At 39.9% G+C, this 24287-nt stretch overlaps 1 protein-coding gene across 1 annotated transcript in view; it reads right to left on the bottom strand.

Annotated features, from left to right (window-relative positions):
• MINDY2 (MINDY lysine 48 deubiquitinase 2) overlaps positions 1-24287 on the bottom strand; it is a 25980-nt gene extending 1693 nt beyond the window's left edge. Inside the window, exons 1-8 of the mRNA XM_074549446.1 lie at positions 23516-24287; positions 16425-16482; positions 14161-14225; positions 11473-11631; positions 10541-10643; positions 9849-9991; positions 2102-2275; positions 1060-1233 (exon numbers count right to left, since the gene is read on the bottom strand). Coding sequence (XP_074405547.1) covers positions 1060-1233; positions 2102-2275; positions 9849-9991; positions 10541-10643; positions 11473-11631; positions 14161-14225; positions 16425-16482; positions 23516-24172 — 1533 coding nt within the window. The 5' untranslated portion in view covers positions 24173-24287. The remainder of the gene's footprint in view (positions 1-1059; positions 1234-2101; positions 2276-9848; positions 9992-10540; positions 10644-11472; positions 11632-14160; positions 14226-16424; positions 16483-23515) is intronic.

Here is a 24287-nt window from a genome sequence, read left to right as displayed (position 1 = left end):
CACTATTTGCAGAGTCAAAGTGCTGGTGTGGACAGCAAGATAATGGTAAGGCAGCAGCTTTTTGTGACTACAAACTCTTTAATAACTTGGCAAGGGGGTTGGTATACAAAAGCAACATAAGTTGCATAAGTTTTGTTAATTCATCATCTATTTCCTCTGTTACCCATTCATAGCTGCAAAGAAGCAGGCTCTTAATCCTGTTCAGCAGGTTCTTCAGTTCCTCCTGCCTTTGGCAGGTATGAATCTGTGTCTTAACTAGGTACTGCTGGTTCTATTAAAGCAACAAACAGTGCAAATAACTTTTACCTGTCAAAATTCTTGTTTCATGCTTAACAAACTTGTCCGTTAATGGTTCTGAACTACTCAGGCCAAAGATGCAGGATTTATATAGATTATTTCTTACCTATTTGTAAATAAAAGCAGTTCTGAAAGCCCTCAGTGGTTAGAACCTCTCTAAATCCAAAACACCAGCTTAAATAAATATTGTCTCTGGCACAGAAGATTCAGTTAAATTGGATTTTTTGATAGACATGTTCATGAATCACATTTTCAGAAGATTTTGAAATCAATTGCTTATGGTTATGGGATGGAAAGGTGTACTGGGAGAAATTGGGAACTGCCTGATTTGGAACAACAGAATAGATACACATGAGATCAGAGTCTGAATCACCTGAAAAGGTACAGCAACAAACTTCTGCAACACAAAATAAAGACAAAGCTTCAACTATTATCAAAAAGTTTAGCTCAATGCTCTTCTGCAAGTAATGTAAAATACTAGCTAATACCATCTTTGTAACCTGACATTAATTCATACCATCATTCCAAAATAAGTATAAATGAAACCCTAATTTAGAAGGCTGAGCCTGCTTTAAAGTATTTAAATGTCTGCACTTGCCATATCTACATGCATACTCTGTAGTGTATGTAGATAACTGTAGTGTATTCCTAAAGATTCCTATATTCACCTCAGGCTGAAATGTGTACAAGCACAGATGTATCTATGCAATTATTCATACTTTCTAAAATTGATGATCATATTCTGTAGTGCTGTTTTCTTACCTGGACCTGAGCAGCTGCTTGTTCTTGTTCCTGATAGTACTGAGAAGCTCTCCTGTCCTCCTCTTCCTGGAGCTTCTTTGCTAGCTCCAGATCACTGATTCCTTCTGGGATCTGTTCCCAGTTAATCTCTTGATTCTGCTGCTCTTGTTGTAGAGACAATGCCATCAGGTAATCCTAAAGAGTAAACTGGTGAATTAATGCTCTTTCACAGAAAACAGAGTCATGTCATACCAAGTGAATTTTTCACCATGTGCAGCTACACTGTACCATCACTTTTCTCCCAGCCTTATCTTCAAATGGAGATCAGGAATTTCTTTCAGAACCTGTCCATAACCTCAACTGCAGGAAGGCTGAGAACAGCAACTTTACATGTTTGCTTTCACAATAACTAAGCTGCTTACCTAGACAGCAGCAAATTATCTGTCAGATTTTTATTCTGAGAGAGAGAATGATTAATTTTCGCTCAGTATTTAAAAAAATTAATGGTGATGACTATAAACTATAGATTTTCAAGGAACTTAGTCTTGCTCTGTATTTGTGCATTACCTGGTACAACTCAGCCCCACCTCAGACACGACTTCTGCAAACTCTGTGTCTCAGCAAGAACAACAAACACCCACCAGACACACAGTCTGCTGTGGGGTCTGTCCTACATTCAGCCAAGTGGGCAGCAGAAGGCAAAGTTCAGCTATGACAATCTTAATGAGCTGAAGGGAGTTTGTTGTGTAGGAAGAAATTCCCCAGTCTGCTTCTGTTTCCATATAAAAAACAGGTGACATTTCACCTGAGTGAGGACTTGCCAGAAGTGGATTCTGAGAGATTGAAATCCCATTTTCCAAACTACTCAGTTGGTCTTACTTTTCTCCCTCAAAACCATATTAATGCATCCAAGTGGAACTTTTGGGAACCCTAATCTAATTACCTAAAGTAGTTTTATAGTCCCAGATATGCATGAGTATACACACATACACATCTGTGGAATTACACATAAATATCACTAAAAATCAGTACTAACTCACATGGAAAGGCAGAAATGCAGTACCTGATCTATTTGATCCTGCTGCCCTCTGTAGACAGTTTCAGGGTCTGATGGAGGCCTCAGGTGGAATTCAGAGTCACAGAAATTCCCATCACCATCCACATTGTGTAAACTTTCCCACACAACCTTCTCTTCTGTAAGAAAGCCCTGGTCTGTCACCAGCAGGTAAAGCTGACCCTACACAGAAGAACAAGGAAAACTTGTAAAACTAAAAACAAAAATACTTATTACAATCTTAAGTAGCAGAAACAATACAAATGTTGCATTCCAATAAAACATTTAGAGTTTTTAGCACATTTGGCAATTAAATAAATCAGCATACAACATTAAACCACCAGATACTAGTATTCACTGCTAAATTAACAACCACACCATTTCTGTATTCCATCTTTCAACTCTTCATTCTTAATGGAAGTTCATATTGACTAGAAATTAATATAAAACATTGAATATATATTAATGAATGAATATATTAGTATGTATCAATCTATATACCTTGACAGCTCTTTAGAAACATACCTAAGAAGTAGATTTAAAACCTGGCAACAAAAACTTGAAATCCTAGAAGTAATCACATTAAATTCCAAAGGCAAGGCATGGAGACAAAGGTGACCTTTCCAAACAATCCAAGAGGCATTACCTCAAAATGGCCACATCTCAGACTTCATCTTTCATCATGAGTTTTGATGGAATTTGAGGTCTGTGTCAATTGACAGCTCCAAATTTAAGATTGTTGCTATCACTTGTTACCAATAATTATTTTGTTGGCATTTTAGTAATTTTACAGTTCCATAAGGCCAAATTTCTTGATTTCAAAGTCTGAAATTATAAAATGGGCTGGTCTGGAGTGAAGGAGACAATGCTAACAAGGGCAGATACCAAAGGCACTGGAAGGATGAAATGAAGCTTAGTATGAGGGAGTGGGAGAGGAGCTGAAATCAAAGGGAAATAATTGAAGTAGGCACCAAGGGAAAGGAGATGATGCTGCATGTCTGAGGGACAGCAAAGCAGCACAAAATACCCATTTAAATCAATCCATTTATTTCATCCTACCTTTTTAATCATGTTTTTAGGATTGTACTCCAAATCAAGAATGTTGTTATTGACCACAGAGCATTTTAAGACTGAAGCTCCCATTACTATGACTGAATGTACCAGATCAAGACACTCAATACAAAACTTGTAGCAGTGGTTTAGCCATAAAAATCAAGTTTATTGTGACATCCACAAAAATTTGTATTTGTATTCCAGCAGCACACAAAGGGTTCTCAAAGATTGCTGTGCTGAAGCTGTACCAAAGCAAGAGGTAGATCCTGTTCTAATGATTTCTAAGGCTAAACAGGCAAGAAATGGAAACTCTGTCCATACTCAACACATACAGAACAAGCTCCCTGACTCCTCTGAAGTCATAAAATAACTCTCTAAGGGAGATGTTGAAATTCCACTCACGTCTCGTCAATCCCACTCTGTTTACAGCTGCCCCTGCTGGGGCTGGGAGGTCACTTGATGTAACAAAAATATTATTTGAAGACTCACATACAGTAATTACTCCAATATTACCTAATACCATAACATGCACTTATACACAAGGCCAAACAGAGTGGATAAAAAACCCAAACCAAAACCCAACAGGTAACACTGTATGTTCAAGCTTTGGAATGGGAGTTAACCAGCACAGGGGGGCATCACAGACATAAATACAGGTGTCAGCAACAAGTCTGATCACAGAACATGATCTAAGGAATCACCTGTCCCTTGGAAACCTGCCTAAAAACTGAAACTCCTGACACTTAAAGTTACCTGAAGAAAATAAAAGGAAGTAATTTCGCAACGTTTCCAGTTTGCACCAAATACCGATTTCACAACATTTTGTACACAAGAGGTCTTCAAAAATATTATTTAATACATAAATTTATGTATTTATATAATTTATATAGTACAAAAATATTTAAATAAATAAAAATTATTTAATAAATTTAAAACAGAATTTTAAAGATAAAATTTATTTGAACTTTTAAGTTTTATTTTGAACAGTACAATGACTCAAACAAAACCTAAAAAAGGGGGTGGTTTGTGTGTCTCTCAGGTTTTCCTCTATTTTGCCATAAATTTTAATTACAGCCCATAAACTGTGCAGCTTAGTAATACTGAAATTGTGGAAATACTAGTTTTCCTATCTCCAAACTATTATAAGTGTAATTTTTCCACACACAAATATTAAGGTATATCATTGCCTTCATGCAACTAGAATCTAGCATCTAAGGATGGATTAACACTTGCTTGAAATGGAGACCTGTTTCAAATCTTAAATACAATTCATATTCTTTGTAAGAATTTCTCAGTAGAACACTGACTGTAAAAATGTCACATTAGCGTAAATAATACAAAATAAATGTAACACAGGTCCCTAATGAAAGGCAATAAACTGCATTACATATCACCACATTAGCTGAACACCAGCACTGCAATTCCAATACCAACTGCATACCTTCAGACATTCTGCTTCACTTGAACAAAGCTTAGCAAAGCAACAAACACAGGCTCCCTAGGACCTGATAAGGCACCTGATAAGGGACAGAGTTCCTGGTCACGTTATTGGAATGAAAGGAAAAAGGGAAATCACAGATCAGAGATCCAAAGTCATCCTTCCCTTGTTTTTAACCAACTTCTCTGATCTTTACATCATATTAGTATAATTACATTGGATTCCACGAAAAACCCCAACCGGGACCCTCACAATATTGCTAATATTCATGGAACCTTTGGCAATAATTTCCTATAAAGTAAGAGGAGGTGGCTCTTTTGCTGCGAGCCGTAACGTAGCCTCTCATCATGGGTTTGTTCTTCCTTTGCAACAAGAAAATAGACACTGGCTCTGCAGGCACAGTTTTAATGCCAGGCACGTTCTCTTCCCCACGCTAAAGGCACAGGCCACACTCAGCGGCACAGCCCGGCCCCAGCAAGGACCGCCTGTGAGCCGAGTGAAGCTTTTACCTTCCGAGCTCCGCGCTGCCCCGAGCCGGGCCCGCACCGAGCCTGCGGCCAGGAAGGAGCCGCCCTTCCTTCCCAGGCACTTCCACAGCCGGGCCGGGGCTGCCTGCGAGGGACACGGACACGGCCCCGAGGGGGGACAGGGACACGGCCCAGGGGGGGGACAGGGACACGGCCAGCCCCGGAGGGAGCAGGGGCCTGGGGAACAGGGGACACGGCCCCGGGGGGAGACAGGGACATGGCTCCGAGGGGGAACAGGGGACACGGCCAGCCCCGGAGGGAGCAGGGGCCTGGGGAACAGGGGACACGGCCCCGGGGGGAGACAGGGACACGGCCCAGGGGGGGGACAGGGACACGGCCAGCCCCGGAGGGAGCAGGGGCCTGGGGAACAGGGGACACGGCCCCGGGGGGGGACAGGGACACGGCCCCGAGGGGGGACAGGGGACACGGCCCCGGCCTGTGCACAGCTGACCAGGCCGAGCTCGGGACACTCAGGCGACCAATGCGCACAAAAATGGCTTTCAAATACCCCTCACTCTCTGAGAAGAGTTGTCCCGCTTTACAAAATGTTTCTACCCTCAGAAAATCTTAACTGGCCATTTCTAGAGTGCTACCAGATTATCTTTTAGTTGTTTTTTTTTTTTTTTAATGTGGAGTATTTAACAAATACCCAGTCTCCCCATTGGGTTAACACTGGCCACAAAATACCAGCATGTAATAGACAGCAAAAGTATCTGCTACTAACTATAGTCAATAGGGAGTAAAAAAATGGAAGTCCCAGTAGACAGAGTTTATTTAATAAAGTTATGACTAATTATTTATCCTAAGAATCGATTTTTAGATATTGTAGACCAATGCCCAGATTTTATAGTTTCACATATAAAAACCTTGAAATAAAGTTGAGGAGATAAAACAAGATTATTCTCCTGAACAAGGATCTCTCAGTCTTCTGGTTTGCACAAAAAAAACCTCTCTGAAATGCACAAATATAGGCTACAGGGGATGTTACTAGATCTCCTTTCCTTGGATAATTTCATAATCAGATTAAATAATGAATGTTTTTAAACTACTTGTTCTAATGCCAATTACCAAGTTTCCAGCAATTCAGAAAACAGAAAACCAAACACATGTCCAATAGCTTTGTACAGTAAAGACAAATATTTTAAGCCTTATGTTTTGAATAGTATGTAAATATTCTCTTGGACTTCTGGATCAGATCCCTTTGTTTTTGTGAAGGTGCTTTAAGTGGATGAATGAATGTTGTTTTAATTTTCTCTAACAGTTGAAACATTCAGATATACTAACATTAAAAATATTTTTTTAAAGAAAGTATGTACTACTGAATTCAGAGTAACCCTCAGCATAAGAACTGTACACTTACTAAGAAACTGAAAAATAAACATGTTTTTAAGCAGTTATGTTCATTGCCTCTACTGTGCCAATCTTAAATGCCCAAGGAAAAAGTGCAATTACTGTTTTAAAATACACTTGGTATTGGAATGAAAGTATCTGTTGAGTTCTGAAGCAGAAACACAACATTTATAAAGTAGAAAACACACATACTTAAAAATCCAAACAGGTAAATGTCTCGATACTTTGCAGTAAAGAACACAGGTTCTGTTACAAACAAGTCTGTGGGAAAAACATTCCAACTGAACTAAGATCTTCTTACCAAACTGATCCCCTCTTTACAGTCCTGTTTTTCCTTGATCTAGGGAATTATCATTTGATGTATTTATTATCTGCATAATGAAAAGCAAAGGCAAAAAAATAAAATCACATTTTTAACTGCTGAAAATTATTACTGTATAATTACATGAGCCAAGACTATTAGTATGCAATGAAAGGGACAGGAAGTAGAAAAAATTATTACTTGGGCAAATGGACAAGGTTTGGAAATCCAAGTCCTTTCACTAAAATATCAGCCTTAAAAAACCCACACTGCACTTAAAAATATCCCCAGTGTACAGGTCCTTGTATCAGCTGTACATTAAAGCTGCCAAATAAAAGTTTAAGCATTAGCTTAATTAGAATAATAACTGCTAATTACTTAAGCTGTGTTTCTAAAAATACACTGATTTTATTACATGGACAACTTAATAAATGTGTAATTCCCTTCTGATTAACTTTATAGCTGCTTTATTTATACATTTCCATGTATTGGTTTGGAGGGGAAAGAGAGAAAGGCAGTATTAGAGAAAGAGAAAAAATAATTGCATCATTCTTGCCCTAGAAGTTCTATACCTCCATTTTCCCTGGCATATGTTGTATCTCCAGTTTTCCCAATGGATGGACTTTTCTCCATAGTCCAGCTCCTGCTGCCTACTGCTCAAACTGTGAGGAAACTCCATCTGCAGGGTGAGCATTAAACCCAGGAGATGGAAAGAGTGGAGCAGTTGACAGAAATCTCAACTCTTCAGCAACAATGCATCTGGCACTCACAGGAGTATCCTGGAGGGCCAAAAATTTCTGGAGAGCTGATCTTGGCTAAAAGCCCAAGTTAAGTCTATTTCTGACTTGATACAAAAGACCCCCAAGACTTACAGCTACTGCAAACAGCTGGCTAGGCAGGAGCCAGAGTTACTGTTGGCCTTTAAACATCAATTTAAAACTTATTTTATGTCTTTATTAAAAAGTTGTTTGATAGCTCAAATTCTCCCATGTGCCACTCAACACAAATCCAAATCAAAATGAACACTGCTTACAAGCAATAACCTCAGGAACTAAAACATGGAAATAACATGGAAATTAAACACTAACTACAAGGTCATTCCCCATAATGACTGTAAAAACAAGAATAATGGCCTCTATTTAAAAATTCAGCATTTCAGAATTCTAAGAATTCTCAAAAAGCACAAGATTCAAACCACTGTGACTTAGCAGCAGCAAACCTTAAATATACAAACCACACTCATTTTCAAATACTTCAACTTAGTATTTCTTAGGACTTGTATTTAGTTCTTACAGATAAAAGTCAAGACAGATTTTTACTCACTGCCTTAACCCATTCTGTATTATTAACATTGGCTGAGGATATTTAACTCGTTGCATTTTATTTCCATAAGGAAAAAGGATCTCAACTGAGAAGTAAATAAATGTTTACAAGTATGAAGCTGATAAAGTACAGACACATACCAAGTTCTACCCTTTAATGTAATACTGGGCTGCAAAAGACTACAAAGAGCCTATGTTTTACAAAACTAATATGTATTTATAATCCACAGGTCAAAGTGATACTTACTAATTGTATTCAATACAAATAATATTTTAAAGGATTTAATAATAGCACAAAAATGTGTTATTTCCAGGAGAATTTATGTATTTTATCTGGAATGGCCTTTAAACAAAGTAAAAGAGCACCTGCACCTCTAGATACCATTTGTGCCCAGAAAGTGCAGCTGTACTTTTACTATTTTCTTTTTTAAAACCAAACCCCACTCCTTGTAACAAGTGTAAAACAGAATACAGGCTTGCTTCACAAGCTGCCACCAGCTAATCCAAAAACTAAACTTGGAAAAGCAGAGAGGGGAAAAACTATACTCAAAATTGGGATTTAAATGAGCTGCATCAGGTAATATTTGACCACACAGAGATTTATTTCATAGCTCTGGGTTATTTAAATGGAAGAAGGGAGGAGAAAGAGCCTTTTCCTTGCCCTACTGCTTTAAGTGAGTGGCATTGTATACACAGATTTAAACCACATCTCAGATGTACTCTAATCAGAAAACCAAATGTTACCTGCTTGTAGAGTTAATCATTATTTATCAGGACTGTTCAGACCTTAAACTCAGCTTATGAGTAGTTACTCAAAATGCCAAAGGTTAGCACAGTCAAGATTAAAAGAGGGAGGAAAAAAGGACTAGAAGTAACAAATTAGAGTCATTCACATGACGTATATGACACTATCATATAATGGCAAAACCAGGGGTTTCTTAACTTTTTTGCATGTTACACACCTCTTCTTTTTTGCTTTTATTACCATTATTCATAAGCACAAGTGTACATGAAATTAAAGTCTTATTTAATAACAGATAACCAAAACATCATTACAAGCTTCTTTTACAAGGGTAAAAACTTATACACTACTATCCTAGCAAAAGTAAAGTTGTTTTAGCATGAAGATTCTCCATAAATGAATGTAAACTTTCCAAAGCAGATTCTCCATTCCATGGAGGAAGGAGTCCCAGAAGCACTAACCAAGCTGACACTTGCTTTTTGTATCCTGGAATGCTCCTTTCACAACTGCTGCCATATTGCTTCCCCAGATACAGATAAAAATAATTAAAAGAAATTCTCTTCCCTAACAAAGGGAACCAATATTGCAGCCCATTTCAACTTCTCAAAACATTTGGGATTTTGCATATGGACCTATTCATCTACTGGCCAAATGTAATGCAAACTTTTAGATCCTCAGAAACAAGAAATTAAAGTAACCTTATCATGCCAACCACAAACTGCAAGAAAATTTAAGCCATGTAAGAAGCGTACATAACTATACCTAACCACAAAGGGTTAACACAGGGAGTAAAATGAACACAAAGGGAAAGGCTACAAGAAGAGTTAAAGTAGTAATGGATCCCAGTGACTAAACCACTGTAATCAATAATTCCTAAGTAACATTTGCTACAGACCTTACAGTCACTGTAAGCCATATTTATTTATAACAACCTGGAATTTAATTCTATTCCAAGACAGTAAAAAAGCATGACTTGCTTTGAAACACAAAATACAACAATAAAGACAAAAATGCTGGATGTACCTTGTATTTGGTCATGGTGCTAAAATGGTTGTTCCTGAAGAACACACAAAGCTCTCCCTCCTGGACAGCTGAAGTCAGCTCACACAGTCCATGGTATGTCAATTGTGTAGCTGTGTTATTTAGGAACTGCTCAGCTACAAACCCTACAAAAGCAGAACATACTGTTATGTGTGTCTATTACACACTTGCTAACATAACACCTGGAAACAATAGTAGTATTTTTCCTATCTTCCCCCTATGTCCCCATACTGCCACAAGCCTTAGGGAACACATGAAAGAGGGGACAAGTTTCAAAGTTCTAAAACCACAGCATTGCAAACAAACCTTCCCCTGTTCAGAATGCTGTATCCACTTCTAATATTACTCATATTTTCCCTTGTTGTAATGGAGTATATAACTGATACTCTGATTTATAGGAGCAAATACATAGCTAAGTTGAAATCTGAATGCTGCCACAACAGGGGAAGTTCTTGCCAGCTTTTGAAGAATTGTATTGAATAGATCAAGAGCATGCATTAGAGAAGCAGAGAAGACAAGCACAGTGCTGGGTGCCTGCCCAGGGAAAGCAGCTCAGCACACAGAATGCAGCTCTTCCCACTTGTATCTCTACTCAGCATCACCCACAGGGAAAATATCTAACTGGGATTTGGCAGGACACATACTTTGATAAAATACAGAAAAACATGGCTTACCTTCACTGACCAGTTCACTGTTTTCTGACTGTTTACAAGAGATTATCTTCTCCACCAGCTGATTGTAACTGCAGTTACCAACTGCTTTTACTATGTCAGCAACCTGCAGCGGGAATGAACAACATGGAGAATTTACCTTTGAGAAGAACAGAACACAGCTGCAAGCCAGTGGCAATTATTAATAAGACAATAAGAATTCAATAAAGAGAGGATGTTATCCCCTTAAAAATGTAGGCCAAAACATTTCAGCTCAGAGTGTTACATATATTGCTATTTCAGATTCTATTTTAAATTCTTCCATTAACCCTTAGCATCAAAAGCTAAGGCATGAACATAAGTTGGATCAGCAGGGCCAGGGTAAGAGAACAGCAACTCTCACCAACAAGGCATGAAAAGAAAAACTCTTAGGCATTATTACTGCAGCCAAACTCACCAGTTTCCCACTCAGCAAACAATACCACTCTAGTGTTTATTAAATAATATCATTAAAAATAAATTATATGTTTGCTAAAGATGCAGTTCTCTCCAACCAGTTCTACCATCCTCATTTCTCAAGAGCAGTGACTAAGAAACCAGAATTAAAAAGAGGAGGAAAGTAACTTTGTATTCCTTCCAAGTGTTCTCTAATAAGCTTTCAAAAATGATGACTGGAACACTGTATCTGGGGCAACTTGCTACTTCCCTCAGAAAAACAATTCTCCTTTACAGAGTCATAGAAGGCTTTTAAAGGAGTTTACTATAGACCCAGGCTCTGCAGAGCTCCTGCACTTAAAAAACCACAGTTTGTATTTACTCCTCAATTTTTCTGACTAGATTAAAAAACTTCATTATCGTATTCATTACTGACTTGTTAAAATTCAGAAATATCTCCCCTCCCACCAATAACATTCACAATAATATTTTTTTTAAATAATTGAAACAGAGTAAATTACCTGAGGGTCCACTAACCATCCATGGTACAAGGGGATGTCCAGCAGATCAAACACTATGCATTCAGGAGTGTATTCAAATACTCGGACACCTGTGAACTTCACATTGACATCCAGACCCGTCTGCAACTTATGCAGAATTGCCATTGCATCACTCATATTCTGACAACAGAAAGCACAGAACACAACAGATCACCCAAAACAGCTTTGGACACTTGGTGGTTACTCTTGTAACCCTTCATCATTTAGTACTCATTGACTTGACACTTAAAAAAAAAAAAAAAAATTAAAGGGTAAATTACCTAAACAAATGTTTCAATGCACATTCACTTCACATACTGTGTCAGGAGATACATGAAATAAAAGAATCTCCCTCCAATCACCTCTTTTACACCCATAAACTACTTTTAGGCAGTTCTGATTGCCTTTAGGTCTATTTCCCAAAGCCACAAGCCAGATGTTTGCAAGAAAACTGAATTATAAAGGAATCTTCAAGGGACTTTCCTTGAGGTTTCTTCTCCCCTTTTAAACCTTCCCTTACAAGTCAGGCCGAAGTACTTGTCACTACATAATGAATGAACAGTAAGAGCTACACAGACCCACTTGCCAACTGTAATTTCAGGGTACAGTACTGAGAATCAGTCTTGAATTGTTCACCACTTTTTTTCTTTAATAAAAACCCCATTTCCTACCTTATTTTGGGCATACCTTTAAATGGCCTGTAGATTCTACTGTTAAAACAAGTCATGAAAGTAGCACTTATTAATTATAGTAGTGATCCCAATGGAATCCTAAGGAGAATTATCAAGTTATGAAGTTCCAATCACAGAAAGGAAAGATGAGCCAAAGAAAACATGCTTTGTGAGACAGCTATCTTGAACCAACAGATAAAAAAAATTCCCGACATGGCAGGAAAAAGAATTTTCCACTAAGTGAGAAAAGTCCACAAGAACACAGTCAGAAAGTCTTATGCAAAAGATTTGGGGAAACTGAGGCACTCTGTTGTTTGTTTGGGGGTTTTTGGGTTTTGTAACATTCTGTTGTTTAAGAGGAATTCAGGCTTACAACAATGAGAAAATAGCATGACAAAGACCAGAAATGCAGATAGGACAGGAGATGGAGACAGCAAAGATTCACAGACTGAAACTACTGATGGTTAAAGACCATCTGCTGTCTTCTGATCAGAATCTGCACTTGAGCATGGCTGCTACAAATGAGAGTTTTAATATTGTAGCCCTTTAACCACTCTGCTCAGTCAAGTTTCCATGATCAGGAATGGAACAGCTCCCACTGCCTTACTACAGGTTGCTTCATCTTACTAACATTTTGCTGTCACAAGGTTTAGAATTTAGCAAGATTTGTAAGTAATTCTCAAGACTGGCTTCACCTTTTAAGTTCGTATCATTTTAAAAGCAAACCAAGCCACCTTAACAAGAGCATGTCATTAGGAGGGGCCAGACATCAAATATGAAAACCTGTTTTGAAAGATATTTTGCCATAATCATACTCTGCTGAATGAATAAGAAGTCCATAGTAAGTCAGCACAGTGTCATCCACAAATTTAGACCATACATCTACAGACAATAGCTGCATTTTTCATAATGTTTACTTTGCAAACAAAGCAGGATTACATCAAACAGACCAGAAAACCACAGAAATTTCTTGCTACAATTTCAACATTATCACTTCTACTTTAACTATTTTTGTACCTTCAAAGCAACTTGGAAGATTTCTAGAGCAGAAGGCTTCTTTGAAATTACATGGTCAAAACTTCAGGTATGTGACATTTATGTTCTAAATCCATATATCTGAGCATAAGAAAGCTATACAGGTTGTACTTTCACCAGGCATAATAGTTTTCATCACCCTCCTACAAGCTGATTATAGCTATAACCTTCTACAACACAGAATTGTGTGGAAAAAAATAGCCAATTTCATTATTACAAAAGTAATTCCTATAATTTGATAAAAATCAATCTCCAGTTACTCAATTTGGCTTTCAACACTGAATGAGAACAAGAAAAATGACCTAAGAATAAACAGAGCTACCCTAAAACCTTATACCTGCTAAAAAATTCAAATTAACTTTTCTGTGAGTAACCAAAATACCAGCTATGACTACAGACAGAACTCGGAAAATATACACTAAATCAACAAATTTTAAATCTAATACCATTATCATCAGTACAGAAAGAATTCTGTGATGACATATAAACAGTGGTCAGCGCAAATAATATTGCCTTTCATAACATGGGATCAACCTCTTTTTGTCCATCATGATTAAGAACACAGATCTCTGTTACTCAGTTTACATCCTCAGAGCAACTCTGGCAGGCACCACTGAACAGAGCAACTGAAGGACATGCAACACAAGACTTCAAAGAGCAACCACCCTGTTACATACTTTTATTAGTACCTCTGTGTTACACTTCCTCAATAAAACCTGTTTTACTTCATTACTGTTATTTCATAACAGGGGAAAAAAAATGTCTTCTGTTAATAAATATTGAGTTTTTCTTCACTAATAATACATATATAAAATTATTACTCTACATCAAGCCCAGACAAAAATAAACTACAAACAGTGGTCTGTATGCTTGTGGTTTTTAACAAGGTGACAAACCCTAGGTGAGAAAAGTAGTTTTAGTTCCCTCAGACATGAGCAACTGTGCTTTAGGAGCAGCTCCTTACCTGCTCATAATTAAGTCGCTGAATTTCAGATATTTCTTTAGGTTTTGCATCAAGAATGTAGTCTCCTAAAAGAAAGCAAAAATGAAAATAAATTTATTCCACAATCAAAGCTTCAACATTTCTGTTAATGTTTCTGACTGAAGTGACTGATAATGAATACCACAATCAAAGTTTTCTACCGAATTAATGAGATCACATTGTTTTATAACCTGAAGTATAATTATGGAGTAAAATATGAATACAAAAACTTAGTAAGATTATATTAAGAAATGAAATTCATATGGCCAACTGTTACTAAAGCAACATTTCATTATCTCTTGGGGCATCATACCAATCTCTTCAGTATTCAAAAACTAACTTCCCTCTGTGCCTAAGCTTAAAAATATAAAAAGGTCAAACTGTTCACAATAACATATGTAATTCTGTACACAATTTAAAAGGACAACCACTTATCCTGACTGATACTGTGAATGTTTTGCCATATCTCTATACACCAGTAAGTCTATAAAACTTGTTGTGCTGGTTTTGACTGGAATATTGTTCACTCTCCTCACAGTGGCTGCTGTGGGGCTGTGTTTGGGTTGGTGCTGAACACAGGGCTGATAACACAGGGATGTTTTTGTTACTGCTCACTGAGTGAGCAGGGCTCACTCAGAGCCAAGGCCCTTCCTGCTTTTCCCAGGGCCACAGGAGGCTGTGAGGAGACACAGCCAGGACAGGTGACCCCCACTGAGCACAGGTGACATCATGCCCAGTATATACAGTGGGGGGAAGAAGGAAGAAGGGGAACACTTGGAGTGCTGGATGGTGTTTTTCTCCCCAAGTCACCACGTGTGACAGGGTGCTGCTCTCCTGGGATGGCTCAACACTTGCCTGCCCGTGGGAAGCAGTGAATTAATTCCCTGTTTTGCTCTGCTTTCCCTGTATTGAGTCTTTACCTCAGCCCACAGGTGTTCTGGTTTTTACCCTCTCCCTTCTCTACCTGATCTCTCTGGTAGGGGAGTGAGCAAGGGGCTGCCTGGGCTTAAACCACAACATTTGTATTCCACCTTTGTCTACAATGTAAAGGTAACAAATTAGTTAATAGTTAATCAACACACTGAGGTTCAAGACTTATAACATCTTTAGAGACTAATACCCACTTTCCAGATTTTATTATTTCAATGTTTTTGTACTTATTCTCTTGCTCCATTACTAAAGTCAGAAGAATATCATTATGAGTTTTCTAATTTATACTCTTTTTACTTGAAAGTGGTTGAAGGCCGCTTTGTTGGTTTTGGCTTTTTTTTGGGCTGTAGAAGAACTGCTAATCCTGTTGAGTGAATAGGAACCTAAATAACTTGAACACTGTTTTATTATTCAATTTAGTAAGATAATTCCAGAAGCTAAAATATGCCTTCAAGAAAGAATACACATTTAGACAACTGGAATTATGTAGTGACTTCAGACAGTACTGTGTCATCAAGGCAATTATAAGAAATGCTTAGACACAGGGAGCAAGATTTCTTAGTTTTTGGAGAAAATTATGTAGGCAACTTTTTTCTTCAACCAGAAGACTCAGCAATTTGCTTCTGAAAAGAACAAGCTATGTTCTTTGCAAGCAAAAATAAAGAAAATATTGTAAGGGTTTTTTTTCTCCTGCTTAAGAAAAAATCAAACCTAGTCTACTAAGTTCAAACATTTTATATTTGTCAGGCTACAAGGGAAGGAAAAGTGGTACATACAGCTTAAGTGCTATCACAACTGCACTTTTAACAGCTGGATCACCAGGGTTATTAAAGTTCCAGCCCTGTCAGATACACAGAGCTGCAGTTTTACTGAATACTGAATATGATACCAGAGCAGTGCCTGCAAATGGGACCCCAATCACTGTGAGGGCTACATTAATTTTTCTTGTTATTTTAATTGGGTCATACTTCCAACGATTAGAGTTACTATAGACAATTAAAGGCAAGAGTAAACTTACTACATTCTATCAACTACAATAAAACAACACTGTGAGAGATATGAATAATTTTAAATCTGTCAATGTGTTGGTGCACTGAGCCATACCAATGGCATGAACCAGACCAATCACTTTGGAAAGCAGTGCAGAAAACTTCTAAAACCAGTTAAGGAAAAGCATGAGTAACTGCATGCTCTAAGTAGTTTTCTGGAATCAAATAAAAAGCTGAATAAAATAGTAAATACATAAACCAGCTCTATGTTGCTATGCACTACAAAGTACAACACACAAGAGGAAGTGATTTATTGCAGTTACTAACCTAAGTACTCCATCAGCTGTTCAGCCGTTATGATTTCCATCATCGGTGGCAGTTTAATCTGTCAAAGTAAAAGTAAATTCTCTTTAAAACACCAAAACACCACAATTTAAAAACCATTTTATTTCTAGACAGAAGACTTCTGATTACATTTCCCCCACCAGTTTATAAGGCCATTAGCATACTGGACCTCTACTAAACAGCAGCCACAAGAAGAGATTAAAAAGGCACTTTGGTTTTTAGAGAAACCACAGGCATGCAGCACTTTCTCCCAGGTGCACATCTGCACAGCGCTCCCTTCTGCCACCAAAACCCCCCTCCACTTCACAGGAACCCACACCACTCACTGCAGTGGCTCAACTACAAGCACTCAGAATTAACAGACTGGGAACTGTTAAGAAAACTTGCCTCACGTCTTTGACTCCCTTTATTACAATTCTTAACTGAGTATTGAGTACTAAGAGATTAATTTTGCGTATTAGCTCAAAAAGTTCCTGTGTACAAAGTCTCTAAAGGATCCAATGTCAGTAGCTGCTGGGACAGGGAAGCCAAAGACTTGTGCAGGTACAAGGAAATGACTCAGCCTCTCACCCCATGTTCACACTCCAAGGTTTAACCCCACACAGAGCAGAGAGGCACACAGAACTCTGTGGTGAATATTCCATTCCCCTCTTCCCTGATTTATTTCAACCATCATCATATGCTAAAACCAACCACCCTGGCAGAGCTAAAAGCTTCCTGCATTCTCATCTCCTCCAGCATCCTGGGTAAACATTTTGGTTGAACACTTTGATTTACTGCAGGAAGAAAAGCAACAGGCAAAGCACAAACACATACAAGGACACGCTTCTGGCAATCTGAAGAAATATCACAGGAGGATACAGACCTTAAACACAGTGCAATTTTTCTCTGCATAAATGTGAATTTTCTAGGGTTTGGGGTTGGTTTGTCTTGGGGCAGATTTTTAAGCTCTCTTCAGTTTTTAATTTTCTCATCTCCCTCCAACATCTTGCCATTCATTGTCTACAACAGGTATTTATTTTATCAGGAATTTTTTAATCAAGTTTCTCAATACTGATCACTGCTGTCCTTGACATATATAGAAAGACATGACATGAGACTGTTAACTCATGGTTGAGATTTAATAGGTTCCACCTACTTTTCTGATTGTGGAGAAGGAAGAAGTAGAAATCCAGGGGATGGAAGAGCAATTTACATCTACTTCTACATCAAGTCTTTGATGCAGCACCCCAAACTCAAATATACAGTACAGCAACACACCACTTTGTTCACATTGTGATGGAGAGGGTTTTCAGTATGAAAACTGAGCTATTTTAATAACTTTGCAGGGAAAATGAGGTGTGATTGGGCTACATCTGTCTTATCGATTTAAATTATATTTGACAAAAGTTAAATGTGTTAAATATATGTAGTCACAAGAAATTTCATTAAATGTGGAAGAAGAAAGAGACCCAAGTTTATATGGCTTTTTTATTTATAGTCTAAGAAATATGTCCCTGCTTGGGTTAGAGTTGACATTTGCCACACATTGATCAACCCATAGATGGTGGGTTTATAAAGAAGCTGGTAGTACTGGGATCTGGGAAAGGAATTAAAAAAGAAAAATGAGGCATGCATGGGTACATATTGTTTTTTGAAAATATTAAATGAATGACAACTGATTGTAACTTAGAGAATTCTCCAACTCACCAACTCTAAAGCTCAATTACATAGCTTACCTCTATTTAAGCTCTATGTACAGAGCTTAAAATAGCACAACATATTATCCATATCACTGGTTAACAAATGGAACTTTCCCTCACAACTGTAAAGTAACAATTTATTTTTTTTACTGCAGAAAAAGCAAAGTGGTTTTACTTATATTTCCAGGATCTCTCAAAGCTGGATATTTTAGCAAGCTACATCTCAAAATTAACTGCTTGATTAAATGCTAAGCAAAGTTAATTGGTTACTTCATGGTGTAATTTTAGGGCTGGCATGTGTAGTGGGACCTTGATCACACCTTTGAAGTGGGCTAATGGGGTTCCAGCACATTCTGAGTACTTCTGAACAGAGCTGACTTTGGGATATACAGAGAACACAACATTTCCCAGCTGTTCAGAGCTTCACTGCAAGCACTTAAGCAACAGGAAATGCACAGTGAAGAGGAAATGAGAGAGAAAAATACCTTAGGAATTAAGGGAGAGCAAAACATCATAGAGAACCACAGTCATTATCCAGAGAATCAACAGAAGAAAACAATGTAAGCAACAGTAGGAGAAGCTGCTGTTGTCCATAACAATCTTTTATTTTGAGACACATTTTTGCAATAGGTTTCAATGTTTAGTTGCTAGATTTCACATCAATTCCACATTTTAGGAAAAATGCATTTCCTTAACTCCCACTCACTTCCTGCACCCCTCTGCTGCAGTTTCCTGGTCCTTTGCCCTGATGGCTCTTTAGCTATAATTTTCTTCCTACACTCAGGAGTGGGAAACTCAGTCCTTCTCACACAACTGTGGCATGACATACAGCTGAGGCATACTTTAATTAAAAGACAAGAGTGGTAAACAAATTTTCATATGGAGCAGATTGTCTAATACAACTTACACAGTTTGTATGAATTAGACTATAAACCCCAAAACTACATAATACTAATTTTCCACTATATTCTTCCACACTACAGAAGGGCTTCAAAAAATTAGTGATATAGTCATGCACAGAGGATAACACTTCTGAAAATACTATGAATATCAAAAGGGTCCAAGAAAATTTCTAATGGCTTATATAATAAGTCTTATATAAGACTTAAAGTCTCAAAACATGTTTATCTAAAATATGCAACTCCTCTGAACACAGTGTTCCAGAGAGGTATGGGCAGCTTCAAGCAGCTTTGACAAAAAACAATTAATATTCTCTGCAAATAAGTGCCCCTGGCCTGGCAGGAAGAGTTTCATGAACTGTGACAGGTCAGTGTGCGCTGCCCCTCCATCTCCTCAGTGTCTCTCTTTGGCCAGGTCACCTCCAGCCCCTGAGAGGGCTCGTGGCTGTGCTGGGCACGGCTCCAGCTGCACCTGCGGGCCCAGCTCATCCCACAGGTGCCGGAGGAAGGGAGGCTGCCAAGCCCCGCTGAGCAATCTGTGCCAGCTCCGGCCGGGCACAGCGACAGCGACAGGGCCAGGGCCAGCACATCACGTGTGAGCGAAGGGCCAGGGCCAGCCCCGGAGCCGGCAGCGCCACTGCAGCCTCGAACACGCGGGCGGGGATCAGCGGGAGGGAGCTCTGCGCTCAGCTCCTCCCAAAAGGGCCATTTTCATGAAAACCTAACGTTAGAACTTCTGAGTAGAATTTTTTACACTACTTCTTATCTGAACAGTCAGTTTGGATACATCTAAGCAAGAAAATGGTTATATAACATTTACTTACATAATTGTTATGATACCTAAATAGGTAATTCAGACAGTTCTAAAAGTTTCCAAAATTTTAGTAGAACTAGGTGTGTAGGAAACACAGCTCCTTCCATTTGTTGAGAGGATTATGACACAAAAAACTTTCAAAGACATTTTCAAATATGCAATATCACTGTTCTCCTACATAAGGACACGCACTTCTCACGACAATATTAATATTATTTATACTCTAATTGTATAATGTTTTCCCTTTGCTTCTTTTATGTTTCACAATTTTCCCTGGACATTTCAGATATGTAATTTCTGTGCAACACGTTAATGTTCACAGAGCTCCTCAGGTACAAGACATCACATCCTACCTAAGAAGCACAGAGCAGAATCACATGGCACCCTCACTAAGCTTTAGCATCTGATGATTGCCACATTCCCCTCACCCCAAATTACATTTAATGAAATGCCAGAAGTTATCAGAAAGTGTTGCATGAACTACATCTAACAAAGATCACAAAAGGCACTTAGAAAAGCCAACTTTGAATAGCTAAGCTTAACCACATAGTGATCCACAGGCCTGAGTTAAAACTGAGCAATCTCCAGATTTAAATAAGCTGAAAAACAGTGTGCTACACTATTCTACATCAGAGGACACAACTCATGCTTGTACATACATTTAAAAATGCTTGTTTCAATCTCTACTTTTGCTTCATTTCCATCACACAAGTCTAAGTGGTTACGACACCGTTTTGCACAACAGCTGTTCTGCACAACAGCTACTTTTCCAAGTTGATATCATGCCTTTGTTTTTCTTCTTACAACATTTCTCTAACACTCCTGTACCAGAGCTCCTTGGCTCTCCCTCCTATAAGCTAAACTGCAAGTTACACTTAAGACAGGCAGACTGCAAAAACACTTCAAAAGAAAAGTAATTTCATAATTTTAATATTTAAAATACAGCTTCTGCAATCTGCCACCTCAAAGTATTTTGTATCCTTTGAAAGTGGTGGATAAAAGAGAGGCAGCAGTTTTATCACAAGCTTAGTTCCAAAACCTGGTATTTTCAAAATGGAATTTGAACAGTCACAGTGGGTGCTACTATTTCAGAATTTCCAAAACCCCAACTGCCAAATCAGTATTGCACTTCAGCTGGCTAAGACCAGACCTATCCACAGGATGACCACAACTCTCAACCCTGTCAGGAAAGAGTTCTAAAAAGCAAAAATGATGGCTGATACAGGGAATAGAACCCAAAGCATAACTGTTTAACTTGTTATTCCCTGTTGTGATTTTAGTTTTCCTCCTCATCTACTTCTTCTGCTCTTTTTTCCCCATTACGTGTAGCTTCTTTTCACCTAATATGTACTGTGGTATTCTCAGTCTACTTTTGCCTGTTTTCATCTTTCAGTCTGCCTTCTTGCTCCCAAATTATAATTCCTTGACTCAGCCTAGTGTTCATGTTGGCTCAGGAGGAGCGAGAAGGTGGATGTCCATCCTGAGCCCTCACATGTGGCAAGCTGCTGTCAGTGAGGTACAGATGAGCAGCCACCCCAACCACTGTGAACATGGTTCTTGACTATGAACTGGGGAAAAGAAAGGCCAATTTGTAGAGGCAGTAATTAGGAAAATCTATTACAAGCAACTACAATATATAACCAAATAAGAGGAAAACCCTCAAGCCTATAAATAATAACTTGTGATGACAGTTTCACCAGTTTAGCTGCTTGTCTGCAACTCATGTAAATTCTGCTGAGGTTTTACATAGACAGAACTATAGAAAACTTCCTGTAATCTGAGCAACAAGAAACAGTAGGGCATTCCCAAGGGGTATTTTGGTTTTTGCCTATTTATAAAACTGGGTATTACCTTAATTCTCACTAATGTAATATTTGATCCCAGCAGAATGTCAGTTAAAGTTCTGGTTGGAGAGCAGCAGAGGAGGGAAAAGGAAAAATGTTAAGGAACAAAACCTCCAAAAACTTGAATTCAAACAACAGGACCAGTGCTGTCCCATTTATATCTTTCATTAAAAGATTAAAAAGTAAGACCCTGTAACTAACAGTTTAAAATGTTTCTCCCAAAATTGATAAGAAATGGCAAGTTTTTCAAGTCACCCCCAGATGCCAAAGAGGGAGCACAGAAAGCAAGTGCTCAATACTGAAGCCTGTGACAACATTCACACCCTCTTGAGGACAGCAGAACCTACATAAGGCAATACCTTAAAGTCACACCCAGCTTCCCCCTACTGCTTTTACTGATGCTTAAACAACAACAACACTGCACCCAGAGTTTTCTTTCTGATGTCTGAGCTGTTCTGCTCAGAAAAATGTGTAGAAATTGTAACTCAACCAAGAGCATTAATCTTCTGCAGTTACCTGCATCTAAACAAATTTCTTCTCATCGCATATTTCCATTTTGACCTTTTCCTAAGTCACCTGTCACACTGCAAACAACCTCTTACTCTTCCAACACCAAATTTCTTCCCCTTGCTACTACAACACAAAAGCTATTCCTGTAAAGCTTTCCTATTTCAGGACTCTGTTCTATCAGCTCTTCAGTCTTCCGGGGCTGAATTGTCAGCATTTCCTGAGACGTGCCCCTCATCCTTGTTTTGCAATGCACACAACCTTACAGCTTTCCTCCAACAGATACGCCTTTCACAGAGACATGTTAATAACTATGTTATGGCTTAGATTTTAATTACTTGAAAGATTGGGGAGAAAATTACTTTAAGACTACGGGAAGTCCACATCCACAATGGCTATAGAGAACAAGAACTTTCAGGTCTCAAAGCCGCATTTGACCACTACCTGATTTATTCATTAATTTAAATACAGTCTATACTGCATAACTGTATCAATGTGTCCCTATTACTCAGGCAGCTACTCATACAAATCCTTATTTTGTACAATTCTGCATTTTGGACAACTCTACATACGCTTTATTATATGAAACTAGCCTATTTTCCAAAAATATCACTTATGTGCTCAGTGCTATAAATAGTAATCTTTACTTACTAAAAACCTGTACACATCAGTAAGCTATTATATGTTATATATTGTTCAGGTTAGTAAACATCGTTGAGACATTTTATTTCTGTTTTAGGACAACGAAGTAAGTCTATATATGACAGCAGCATCTATGTAGTATATTGGCAACATACTGCGTGGCAGTATTTGTTTTCCAAGTTCTATATGTGAGACATGTGCTTAACAGCAGAAATAAGCCTGAAATATTTACTGAAAGAATCACAGAATGGTTTGGGTTGAAAGAGACCTGAAAGATCATCAGGTTCCAGACCCTCTGCCACGGGTAGGGGCACTTTTTACTAAACCACGTCGCCCAGAGAGCCAACAAGCCTGTCCTTGGACACTGGTAGGGATGAGACATCCACAGATTCCCGGGGCAACTTGTGCCAGCGCCTCACCACCCTCACGGGGCAGAATGTTCTCCTTGCACCTAAACTTGCCCTCTGCTAGTTTAAAGCCATTCCTCCTTGTCCTATTGCCACATGCCCTTACCAGAAGTTCCTCTCCAGCGTTCTCGACAACGTCCTTGTCCTACACAGCACAAACTTCCCGCGGTGCCCTCACGCCGCTGTAGCTCGGGAGCCGCGGACGCCGCCGGCGCCACACGAGCCGCCCGAGCGGCACCGCCCGCCCGGCCCCGCCATGGCGCCCGCCCGCCCCGTACCTTCCAGGCCAGGAGCAGCACGTTCATGATGGCCAGCAACGGGCAGGGGCCGTTCTCGTTCTGGGTGATGACGGGCGTGTTCTCCTCCTTCCAGCGGACCCACTTGATGTGATAGACCGACTGACCCGGGAAGCGTTCCTTGGAAGCGGAGAGGAGCTGGGAGCCCGCCGCCGGCCTGTCCCCTTCGGGCTCCGGGGCCGGGCCCCCCGAGGAGGCCCCCGCCACCACCGCCTCGTCGGCGTCGCTGTTGAGCTCGGAGCTGCTCGGGCAGCAGGAGTGCAGGTTGGAGAACGACTCCAGCGAGTCCAGGCTGCGGGACTCCTCCCCCGGCGGGCTGGGAGCGCCGCTGCTCCCGGAGCCGGCTCCCGCGGGACCGCTCTCCGAGGCGGGTGCCGCTCCGGGACTCTCCGGCACCGCCAGCCCCGCGCCTTCCGCCGCCGCAGCTCCCTCCGCGGCCCGGGAGGGGGACGCGGTCTGAGGGGCCGCGGCGGGAGCGGGGGCTGGTGGAGGGGAAGGGCTGCGCCGTCCGCCGCCCTCCTCGGCCTCCCCGCAGCCGCCCTCGCCCACCGCCTCTCCCAGGCGGAGCCGGCTGGCAGCGCCCCCGCCGCCCGTCTGCAGCGAGCCCGGGGGCGGCGGGGGCTGCGCCAGGCTCTCCATGCCCGGCCCGGCCGCTCCGCTCTCTATTGGCACCGCAGCGGCTGCGCCTCCGCCCGCAACGCCCGCGACGCCATCACAGCAGCGGCGGCAGCTCCGCCCCGCCGGGGACGTGCGG

Source organism: Zonotrichia albicollis, chromosome 11 (genome assembly GCF_047830755.1).
Source record: "Zonotrichia albicollis isolate bZonAlb1 chromosome 11, bZonAlb1.hap1, whole genome shotgun sequence".
Lineage (NCBI taxonomy): Eukaryota > Metazoa > Chordata > Aves > Passeriformes > Passerellidae > Zonotrichia > Zonotrichia albicollis.
The sequence above is the reverse complement of the archived record's forward strand: the minus strand, read 5'-3'. Positions and strand labels throughout refer to the sequence as shown.